Source organism: Aquarana catesbeiana, linkage group LG02, assembly GCF_042186555.1.
Source record: "Aquarana catesbeiana isolate 2022-GZ linkage group LG02, ASM4218655v1, whole genome shotgun sequence".
Taxonomy (NCBI): domain Eukaryota; kingdom Metazoa; phylum Chordata; class Amphibia; order Anura; family Ranidae; genus Aquarana; species Aquarana catesbeiana.
The window spans coordinates 569,498,049-569,510,610 of NC_133325.1; the positions used below are offsets into that span (position 1 = coordinate 569,498,049).

General features: G+C 39.2%; 1 protein-coding gene across 1 annotated transcript in view; it reads right to left on the reverse strand.

The window, feature by feature from the left end:
• Window positions 1-2,038: 2,038 nt before the first annotated feature.
• Window positions 2,039-12,562, reverse strand: part of KDM5B (lysine demethylase 5B) — a 116,506-nt gene continuing 105,982 nt past the window's right edge. The window contains exon 28 of the mRNA XM_073616068.1: window positions 2,039-2,904. Within this exon, the coding sequence (XP_073472169.1) occupies window positions 2,767-2,904 (138 nt within the window). The 3' untranslated portion in view covers window positions 2,039-2,766. The remainder of the gene's footprint in view (window positions 2,905-12,562) is intronic.

Below are 12,562 nucleotides of genomic sequence, written 5' to 3' on the forward strand. Positions count from 1 at the left end.
TAGGCATCTCCCTGTTCTGCCTCTCCGTGCCACGATCGCAGGACTGGCATGCACAAACCCGCTAGCCACAGATGACGCAACATAGGGGTACATCGTTTTGCGCACCTGTGCCACTTTGCCGACGTATATCGGCATGAGCCAGTCGGCAAGTGGTTAAGAGCACTCCTAGTGATGACATTACGGTATACACGGTGGAGGTGAAGGTTCAAAGACAAGTTACTGTAAAGACATTCATCAGACCTATCACAAAACTTGTACTGCTTTTGCCTTTTGGGAACTGAAGATGTCAAGGACTTTCAGCTAATATTACCAGTTAGACAATATAATAGTTCTTGCCTTAATAGTTTAGGTTGTTGCATTATACGATTTTTTTTCTAATTTTGACTTTCAGATTTTCAAGACATCAACAGCAAATGTGTATACAAAAAAAGGAAAAAGGATAAAACCAAGGAAAACTCCAAGATCACTTACCGACCAGCCCGCAGACAACCAAATTGACATAACAGTATACATTAAAAACAGGGGTTTAGTCTGCACACATTTGCAAATACATGCATAAGCTAAGGCCACACAAGGCACCCTGGTATCTGTAGTCCTATCCTAAACCAGTTTTTACTGCATACTGTTAGGTCAATTTGGTTGTCCGCGGGCTGGGCGGTAAGTTTTGCTTGGAGTTTTCCTTGGCTTTTTTGTCTAACAGCAAATGTGTATGCAGCCTGTGTTTGTTTTGTGACCATTTGTTTTTTTATTATGTTGCCACCTTTATGACCATTTTTTGTATTACATGTTAATCTCCATTTCCTTTCCCCACCTTGTGAGGTGGTTTCATCTTTCTGGTGTGCAAGTTTTTTCCTTCCTCCCTTACAAGATATACATTGGGGCTAGGAAAAGACAATATTCCTTTCTGACCAACAAACACTTCCATATCAAGTCTACTGCACCCCATTGTATTGCCAAGGTGTTCAGCATGCAATAAAGACATTTGTGGATTTCAAGCTAACTGATGAAGAATGTCCCAGGTGAGTGTCTCTGCTATATACAGGCCAGGCATAGAGGTCTCAGTAAGGGATAGACTATTACAACAATTGGAGTCAGAATAGTTTGTCTGAAAATCTACTAGCGTATGGCCAGTTTTACTCAGGAAGCAGATATTACTGTAATTATTCTAATATGTTACACAATGCATTGGAATAAATATAACAGATACAAATGTTAGTTGTTTCATATAAGGACAACATTATATTTACTGTTCAAATGTGGCATTACATACATTAAAACATCTGACACTATTGAAAAAATTGTGAAGCTTCACACCTTTGTTGGTTCGATTTCTAAAGCTGGCTCAGATTTTTCAATCCCCCACCATAACCCAACTTCTCTCACCTTGGTGAGTGTTAGGAGGGCATAGATTTCTATTGCAAGGGCCAGTAAATCATAAGCATGGAGGGTGGAAATTCAGACTTGTTCCAAGTAAGTGCCTCAGTACTAAGCCAAGATCAGCATGACCGTCCCAGACCTTTAACCTTTTAAAACTAAGCTATTAATGGTTGCCTATGCATTTCTTCCATCACAAAATTACTATACTATACAAATATTAAAAAGGTAACCTGTACCTACCGTTACTCAGAAAATGCTAGCTGTCTGTCAGCTACAATCCAAGATAGAACCATAAGGTTGGAGCTATACATCTCATTCATAATGGTTTCTTTAAAATTTTGTTCTTTAGAGAAACCTATCAAGTGAGAAGTGGTCAAGCCAGGAACACAGACAAAGACTTCTATAATCTGCATTTCCAGCATGTCCATGTTCAAGCATTAGAGCCATATGGTCAGGATAACAGCCAATCAACCAGCACTTTTAAAAGAAGGTCAAACATTTTTTTTAAAAAGCGGTGGTCAGCAATGGAACCGATCCATGCCTTGTGTTATGGAGTTATCAATTGGCTGTAAATACCAGTAAAAGGATTTCAAGACCAGGTGAAATTTTAGCATTCTAGCACTTTAAATAACCAGCTTTAACTCTTAAATATGCAAAAACATTTTGTTGTAACCAAGGATTTTATTCCACAATATAAACTGCAAAATTTAATACAAGCTACAAGAAAAGCCAAAACAAACAAGAATTAATAATAATTAACAGGATTTTAAGGAAACTTTCAGAGCTCAGTTTGCTATGTCTAACACGCTGGCTGCCCTAAGCACCTACTAATCCACCATTCTGTACAAAGGCCCACTTCATTGCAGTGGCCACTTAAATCAGAGCAACTGGTTCAGTATCTCAATTCAGATATTGTAATTAATGACGGGGAGAAAAAAAAGTTATTGCTCAGGAAACATGTCCTACATTAAAGACAAAAACAGAAACTAGGTGTCGTTTAATGGAACTGAAACCTCAAAATCTTGGTACCTTACCACAAGTTAACATTTCATTCACACTCCTCCTAATGTACTGCACTGACCATGGATCCATACAGTGAGGTATGAAAGGGATGAAAGCTCATCTTTAAACAGAAAAACAATCTAGAACAATTCATTTTGCTGGAGAACCAGCACATCTGTAACGTGTAACAGTTGAAAAGTTAAGTAAAATATACAAAACAATTTGTATTTTCATTAAATCCCAATTGTCTTGAAGGAGTGAGAAATTAGTTTTCAGGGTCTGAAAAGCACCATCAGGGGCCGGATTTGAAAAGAAAACCGGGCACGTGTCTAGAGGAAAAAATCCTGAAGTCTTGGGAGCAGTACAGTCAAATCTGAGTGGAGAAATTCATTTGTGTGCAGCGGCAATTGCATCAATGCAGTGGGCACACACGTAATCCTCCTTCTCAGCAGCTTCAGCAGAAAGACCAACACAGACTTGATGAAACCAGCGATTACAGCTTCCATCACATTGCACCCAATGAACCTGCAAAACAAACATTTTTGTCTGAAAAATATAGTAATTTCTTGCAATCACTTTATTAAAACCGTACCGCAAATGCTTTGGTGCACGATCGTATAGGTACCGGGTACAGCAAAAAGTCCTAAAAAGCAACCAGCATTTCTATTTTATAGCAAAGTAGTACAGGGAGTATGATCATAAACACAGAGGGTTGGGAACTTCTGTCCTCCGATAGACCCCAAAAATTATAAATTTCTTCCTAGGGACATAGGAAGTCTAAGGGCTCTTTCACACTAGGTGCGTTGTGGGAACACATGAAAAAATATGTGTTTTCTCACACGTGCGTGCTTTCACGCCTAACAAAGCGCATAAGTACCATGTGTTTTGGTGCAGCACTATTTCAAAAAGCATGCTGGCAGCTTTTTTGCCTGCTTCTTGCACATAGGGCTGCCCATTGAAAAGCACATGTGGGGCGGCACAGTGGTGTAGTGGGTAGCACTCTCGCCTAGCAGTAAGAAGGGTTACTGGTTCAAATCCCGACCACGACACTACCTGCCTGGAGTTTGCATGTTCTCCCTGTGTCTGCGTGGGTTTCCTCCGGGTACTCCGGTTTCCTCCCACACTCTAAAGACATGCTGGTAGGTTAATTGCATCCTGTCTAAATTGTCCCTAGTATGTATGAATGTGAGTTAGGGACCTTAGATTGTAAGCTCCTTGAGGGTGTAGGGACTGATGTGAATGTATAATGTATATGTAAAGCACTGCGTAAATTGACGGCGCTATACAAGTACCTGAAATAAATAAATAAAATAAATGTGCTTGGACACATCTCCTGGTGTGAACAAGGCCTTACACCTCAGTCCATCAGTCAGACTGTTTATTCCAACAGATGGATGGGCAACACAGCAAATGAAGGTTAACAGGCTCAAGACAAAACAGAAACCTGGGGAGCTTCTAGAAGAACCTTATGCCTGAAGTTGACATCAGAAGAAGCCTTGACATACGACTGGTAGAACACCATAAATGAGTGAACAGGGAGCCAGGTAGCAGTAGAGGAATGTCAGCAGTTCTTGAATTGCAGAGAGGCTCTGTGTCTTTTTTTAAACCTATTAGAGAACCACATTCAGATCCCAAGTAGTCATAGGAGAATGAAACAGAGCAACATTGGAAACTCCCTATACAAAAGTCTCAAAACAGTGAGTGAAAGGCAAACTGTTTCAAAAGGAACAGGGAGAGCAGAAATCGGGTCCTTGACAGCACCGAAATCCAAAAGCTGGTTCAGGATTAGCTGTAGGAGGAAAAGGATTTTTCCCAAGAGGAAACTCCTAAAGGTGGAAGCCCCATGACTCACCCCATATGAAGTATGCCTTTCTAGCTTTTAGCTCTGAATAACAGACTCAGATATGCTTCAGTCTTTAAAAACCTGGACATCAATAGCCAAGCCATGAAAGCCAGCAACAAAGAAGCAGGATGATAAATACAAATCCTGACAATCTGGAACAGCCCATTGAGTGACCTCCAGGAGACTTCCCAGTGATGGCGAACATTGGCACCCCAGATGTTTTGAACTACATCTCCCATGATGCTCAACTGCTCTGCAGAGGGCATGAGCATCATGGGAAATGTAGTTCCAAAACATCTGGGGTGCCAAGGTTCGCCATCACTGATCTAGGCCTTGTGTAGGCATTGATTTCCTTCATATACTCTTTTGTGGTACGATTTCTACATCTCTTGGATGTCTCAGTGGCTATTGGTCAAAGTTCAGTTGAACTACTTTTGGAAGTTCCAAATGTTTAAGAATTTCTGAATTCCTGTTTCCCCTAAAGGAGTTTTACTAGATTGGCATACCATATCTGTATGGGCAAGTGCAGAACAATGAGAATAACCTGAATGGCCCCCCATCTTAAACCTGTGAAGCCTACGTAGCCTCAGTACTTAAAACAGAGGAAATCTCAATCTAGCATAGACCTGCTGGTGCTAACAGTGAGTGGTAGAGACAGGGACAGAAAAACTGCCTCAGCTCTGGACTGATCACTCCATCCATGTCCACTGATGCAAGCAGATCCACCCGTTGCAGGATGCAATGACTGCCCTGCCTGATTCTATACAGCAGGCTGAAAGGAACTATTTTTAAACCCTGAGAAGAGGGATTTGTTTCCAAGAGCCTTAGCTTTTTCTTTTTTTTTTTTTCTAGGGCAAAAGAGTGCTCTTTCCACTGCTGACTTCCTTAATAAAAGGGTCTAGACGTTCACCAAAGAGACATCAACATGTAAAAGGAGTGTCCAAGTGTTGTATATAGGCTAGTTCAGCAGATCAGTATTAAAAGTGTACGTAAACCCCCCTATTGTTTTCAGCCAAGGAAGCTGCCATCTTTGCCTCTGTTTAATCTACAACTGCCATGATGCTGCACATGTGATCAGTTATGACACCAGCCATTGGATGGTTTGACAATTTGGTTGAGAGCACAGTTCAACATGGCACCACATGGCAAAGAACTCTGAGAATCTGAAAAAAATTATTGTTGCTGTACATAAAAATGGCCTAGGCTATAGGAAGATTGCCAAGACCCTGAAACTGAGCTGCAGCACGGTGGCCAAGACCATACAGTGGTTTAACAGGACAGGTTTCACTCAGAACAGGCTTCTCCATGGTCAACCAAAGTTCAGTGCATGTGCTCAGCGTCAAGAGTTTGTCTTTGGGAAATAGACATATGACTGCTACCAGTATTGCTGCAGAGGTTGAAGGGATGGGGGAGGGGGTCAACCTGTCAGTGCTCAGACCATACGCCGCACACTGCATCAAATTGGTCTGCATGGCTGTCGTCCCAGAAGGAAGCCTCTTCTAAAGATGAAGCACAAGAAAGCCCGCAAACAGTTTGCTGAAGACAAGCAGACTAAGGATATGGATTACTGGAACAATGTCCTGTGGTCTGATGAGACCAAGATAAACTTATTTGGTTCAGATGGTATCAAGCGTGTGGAGCGGCAACCAGGTGAGGAGTACAGACAAGTGTGTCTTGCCTACAGTCAAGCATGGTAGTGGGAGTGTCATGGTCTGGGGCTGCATGAGTGCTATCGGCACTGGGGAGCTACAGTTCATTGAAGGAACCATGAATGCCAACATGTACTGTAGCATACTGAAGCAGAGCATGATCCCCCTCCCTTCGGAGACTGGGCCACAGGGCAGTATTCCACCATAACGACCCCAAACACACCTCCAAGACAACCACTGCCTTGCTAAAGAAGCTGAGGGTAAAGGTGATGGACTAGCCAAGCATGTCTCCAGACCTAAACCATATTGAGCATCTGTGGGGCATCCTCAAACGGAAGATGGTGGATCGCAAGGTCTCCAACATCCACCAGCACTGTGATGTTGTCATGGAGGAGTGGAAGAGGACTCCAGTGACAACCTGTGAAGCTCTGGTGAACTCCATGCCCAAGAGTCTTAAGGCAGTGCTGGAAAATAATGGTGGCCACACAAAATATTGACACTTTGGGCCGAATTTGGACATTTTCACTTAGGGGTGTACTCACTTTTGTTGCCAGCGGTTTAGACATTAATGGCTGTGTGTTGAGTGATTTGAAGGAACAGCAAATTTACACTGTTATACAAGCTGTGTACTCACTACTTTACATTGTAGCAAAGTGTCATTTCTTCAGTGTTGTCACATGAAAAGATAGAAGAAAATATTTACAAAAATGTGAGGGGTGTACTCAATTTTGTGAGATACTGTGTATATGTGTATATGTATATGTATGTATATATATATATATATATATATATATATATATATATATATATATATATATATATATATATATATGTATATGTATGTATGTATGTATGTATGTATATATATATATATATATATATATACACATATACATATATATATATATATATATATATATATATATATATATATATATATATATATATATATATATACACATATATTTTATATATATACACTACCGTTCAAAAGTTTGGGGTCACCCAAACAATTTTGTGTTTTCCATGAAAAGTCACACTTATTCACCACCATACGTTGTGAAATGAATAGAAAATAGAGTCAAGACATTGACAAGGTTAGAAATAATGATTTGTGGGGGGCAGGAGGCGGAGCCTAGCGGAGCAGACATGCATTGTTAGAGCTCCACACCGCTGAGGAGAAAAGAGAAGGACAAAGCGGAGCCTGCAGGCTCAAAAGGTATCCATTTGAAACTTTTTGCCCCAGGGAACAAACTGTGAAAGTTTGGGCAGGAAATATGGTACTGGGAGGAAACCGTGGCAGAAAAAAAAATCACCTCACAAAGAGCTCACAGGCACTCACTGCAGCTGAAGCAGCTCCAGTCACCTCACAAGATACAGCATCAGGGCGCTCTCACAGACAGAAAATGTCACAGCAAGACTCTCCATTTGAGTCAGATACAGAACAAATCCTCTCACAAACTTCTCCACAAGCCTCCTCAGTATCCCCAGTAATATTACAATTTGAAAAGATGCTTCATAAGGCTTTAAAACAAACCTCAGACCAAATAACAAAAAGCCTAACCAAAGAAATAAGAGAGCTGGGAAACCGCACCGCAGCCTTAGAAATAAAAATGGATGAAATTCCCACACTCCAAAGACATGCTGGTAGGTTAATTGGATCCTGTCTAAATTGGCCCTAGTATAGGTATGAATGTGAGTTAGGGACCTTAGATTGTAAGCTCCTTGAGGGTATAGGGACTGATGTGAATGTATAATATATATATATGTAAAGCGCTGCGTAAATTGACGGCGCTATATAAGTACCTGAAATAAATAAATAAATAAATGAAATTGAAATTACAACCCAAGAAAATATAACAGAATTGGAATTATTAAAAAAAGAGAATTTAATACTTCAAACTAAGCTCGAAGATTACGAAAATAGAGCCAGACGTTCAAACTTGCGCATAAGGGGAATACCTGAAACTGTGACAGACCTGCAATCTACTATTACTGCTCTATTACAAGAACTAAAGCCAGATATCCCTATTGAACGTTTAGAACTGGACAGAGTACACAGAGCCCTCACAGCCAAAAAGAAAGATGGACCCCCACGTGATATAATCACAAAATTTCATTATTACAGAACGAAAGAACAAATACTAATTGCTGCAAGAGAAAAAAAGGAACTTAATTTTCAAGGACACAATTATCAAATTTTTGCTGACCTATCCCAACTTACTATTACTAAAAGACGATCCATGAAACCCCAACTAATGGAACTGCAACGCCACAACATTATGTATCAATGGGGCTTCCCCTTTTCAGTCAGATTTAACTACCAAGGTACAATTTACAGAAGCAGATCAGCAGATGAACTACAACAAACCCTTTTAAAATTAAATCTGACAGAACCCACAAGCAGCAACACTCCCACACGCAGAAGAATGGCATCATCTTCACCTTCAGGCAGCACCCAGAAAATTTCAGAACAAAATGGGAATCATCATTCTCACAAAAGAGGCCGTTATGCCACATCATCCATGGACCAAGAAGATTCAATGGACTGACATCCTAATTCCTGATATCTCTTCATTTACTATACTAAGAGATGGTTCTCTATAAAAAAAACCTATATTTATAACTGAATGTAACTGCATTCTGATAGTCACACACTGTGTGGGATCATGTTACATTCCAGTTATATTTCTTATTACTTCTGATTCATATAGCCTTAGAATATATAGGTGAAATAAGGAAATTCTTGTTCAGTTATATATTATCAGGTAATAACAATAGATTTATTACTTTTTAGGACAAATATGTTCAATAATCCAGAAGTAAAACAAATATATTATTACCTAACTAGTTCCTAGAATTATGTTTTTGTTTATTCTAATCTGAAGCAATACAACCTCAATTTTATGAGTTAACATATCTAAACAGTTACATATGAATAAAATATGTAATTGTTTACTCTAAAAGGGTTAAAATCCCAAAATAATTCAAACTATCTTCATCAATACCAAAGTTATTAACAGTACCTTTCTAACTGAATTATTTAGCCTAGGGCAAGACTAACCATATACAACCACCCTGGAATAAATAATTTCAACAAAAACTATATTCTGCACTCCAATTAATGAAACATCATTTTGATGTCTTTTGACATAGCACTTCTCTCCTGTAAGCGGAAGATCCGTGTACCCCCATTAGCCCTCCTCATTCTCCCAACCATATTATGTGGGAGTGTGACGAAGGCACTTATTCCCCTGAGAGAGATATTTATTCTCTTTCACGGGTAAATTGTGATTACTTGCAAAAAATAATTTATACAATGTATCATCTAATCTCATATGTTTTTTGTTTACTCTTTACTCCAGAATTCACTGGTTTCTTTTCTATCTATTCATCTCTTCAGTCCACACAGGTTGATCTGCGCAGTCAGCTCTGCATAACAAAAAGTAAGTCAAAACTATTTGATCTATTGCCATGGCACCACTGAATATACTTTCCCTGAATGTTCAGGGAATAAATGTCCCTCAAAAAAGGACCAAAGCCTTCCGTACTTTCCATAACAAGAAGGCTCACATAGTATGCCTCCAAGAAACACACTTCACCAAAGATTCTACTCCAAAATATATTTCTCCTTTTTATCAACAAATTTACACGGCTTCTGCCTGTACCAAGCAAAGGGGAACTCTAATTGCATTTCACCGATCCACACCATTCACCTTATCATCAGAAATTAAAGACCCAGAAGGTAGATACCTGATACTCATGGGTTATATAATGGATACAGCAATCACGGTGATTTCCTACTACGCTCCTAACAAACAACCTACACCATTCCTCTCACATATATTACAAGTGATTAATACACACAAAATAGGAACAGTGATAATGTGCGGGGATTCGAACCAGGTCCTCCTCCCATTTCTAGATAAATCACCTTTTACACCATCCAAAATAACCTCTAGATTACCTTTTTCTCAACTTCTTTCCAAATACAATCTGGTAGATTCATGGAGAGAAAGTAACCCAATGAAAAAGAAATTCACTTATTTCTCGCACCCTCATCAAACCTTCACTAGAATAGATCATATTTTTCTAACAATAGGAATGATACCAGAAATTATTGCATCAGATATAATTCCGATTCCGTGGTCTGACCATAATGCAGTATGCACTACTATAGCCTCAGCCATACCAAAAGCACATGACCCAACGTGGTACTTACCGGACATAATGCTCAAACACCCACTACATCAGATGGCCATTGAACAAGCTTTAAAGGAATACATATCAATTAATAATACAACAGACATCTCCCCAATAACACTGTGGGAAGCTCATAAGCCTGTCTTGCGTGGTACAATACAAAGACAAATGGCACTATTTAAACGGGAACGCAAAAATCTAGCAAAAAAACTAGAACTCAATTTTAATGCAGCCTACATATCATTTCAAGATAATCCATCTCAGAGTACAAAATCTCATCTGGAAAAATCTAGATTGGAATACGATCTATTTCTCACTGAGTCAGTTGATAAATCCCTCAAACGCTCCAAACACAATTTCTACATGAATACAAACAAACCAGGTACATATTTGGCTCGGGCATTAAATTCAACTAACAAATCTTTCAAACCAATACGTTTGAAATTATCAAAAAATGTTTACACTTGTAATCCAGTTAAAATAGTCCATACATTTCACTCACATCTCGCAACTTTATACAAGACAAACAATGAATTTAATCCTACAGAGGCTGAATCCTTCTTCTCAAAAATAACCTTACCTGAGTTATCTCAGAATCAAAAAAGCAGTTTGGATGAGCCTATAACTATAGATGAAGTTGCTAACGCCATAAAAGACCTAAAACTTAACAAAAGACCAGGCCCAGACGGCTACTCGGCTTTATACTATAAAACATTCTCAGAAATACTCTCTCCCATTCTCACTGAAACTTTTAACAAACTTCTAGATGGACATTCTTTTCGGCAAGAAACACTAATGGCAATTGTTTGTATGATCCCAAAACCCTTTTCTGATGATACTTCCTGTGTGAATTATCGGCCTATCTCTCTGTTAAACCTCGATATTAAATTATTAGCAAAAATAATAGCAAAACGCCTCAATAGCATTATAGGAAAATTAATACATAGAGATCAAGTAGGCTTCATGCCAAATAGACAGGCAGGCGATAATATACGCAGGGCAGTGTTATTGGCACATATTGCTAAAAAACGGAAAATCCCTTTATGTTTTCTATCTCTCGATATTAAGAGGGCATTTGACACAGTATCCTGGCAATATATGCAATATTCATTACAAAAATGGGGTTTTGGACCCCACTTTTTAAGCATTATATAATAAACCCAAAGCCTATATAAAATATGCTGGATACAAATCTGAAGCCTTTAATATCGAAAGAGGTACCCGACAGGGTTGCCCATTATCTCCCTTATTATTTGCCCTTATACTCGAACCCATGGCCCAATACATCAGAACAAACCAAACTATAACTGGCATTGAAGTAGGAGGTATTACACACAAATTATGTATATTTGCAGACGATATATTACTTTTTCTATCATCACCACAGGTCTCTGGTCCTAACTTAATACCAGCTCTTGATGGATTTGCAGCCCTATCCGGCCTTATGATTAATCCTAAGAAATGCCTAGTGCTTAATATTTCACTCACAAACATGGAATTGATCCCGGCTAGGGCTGCACTCCCATTCACATGGGCAGAAAAATCAATCCCATATCTTGGAATTCATTTAACAGCATCTCATTCTGACTTATTCTCAAACAATTATCCTCCTGTATTAAGACAGATCACAAATCTAATAAAACAATGGTCGCAACTTCCTTTATCCTGGATAGGGAAGATTAATGCAATCAAAAGGACTATTCTACCCAAATTGCTTTATCTATTCAGAGTCCTCCCTATTCCAATTCCTTCCTATTTTTTGAGAATAGTACAAAAAAGAGCAACTTCGTTTATATGGGGCTCTTCTAAACCACGTATACCTATACACACACTACATCAGGGGTCTCAAACTGGTGGCCCTCCAGCTGTTGCGGAACTACAAGTCCCATCATGCCCCTGCCTGAGGGAGTCATGCTTGTAACTGCCAGCCTTACAATGCCTGATGGGACTTGTAGTTTCACAACAGCTGGAGGGCCGCCAGTTTGAGACCCCTGCACTACATCTTCCCAAAAATAAAGGAGGCCTGGGATACCCTAATTTTACTAACTACTACAGAGCAGCACATTTGGCCAGTCTGTCCAAATACCATGCAAAACAGGAAATCCCATTATGGGTATTTATAGAGGCTTCAGAAAATGACCCTCTATTAATATCAAATTTATTATGGCTTGATCCTAAAGACCGCTTTAAAATTCATAATCCCATAACTAAACACTTCCTATCTCTCTGGGATAAACTAAAAACAAAATATCAGTTACAATCTCCACACAATCCTCTCCTTTCTTTTATCAGAAATCCGGCCTTTTATCCGGCATGGATCTACCCAAATTCTTTTAAAGCTTGGACAACATCAGGCATTCAGACACTAAATGACTTCATAGCATCTAAATCATTCCTTTCATTCCCATCGCTTAGAGAAAAATATGATCTACCAAACTGAGATATTTAGATATCTCCAAATCAAAAATTTCTATACACCATTCCTAAA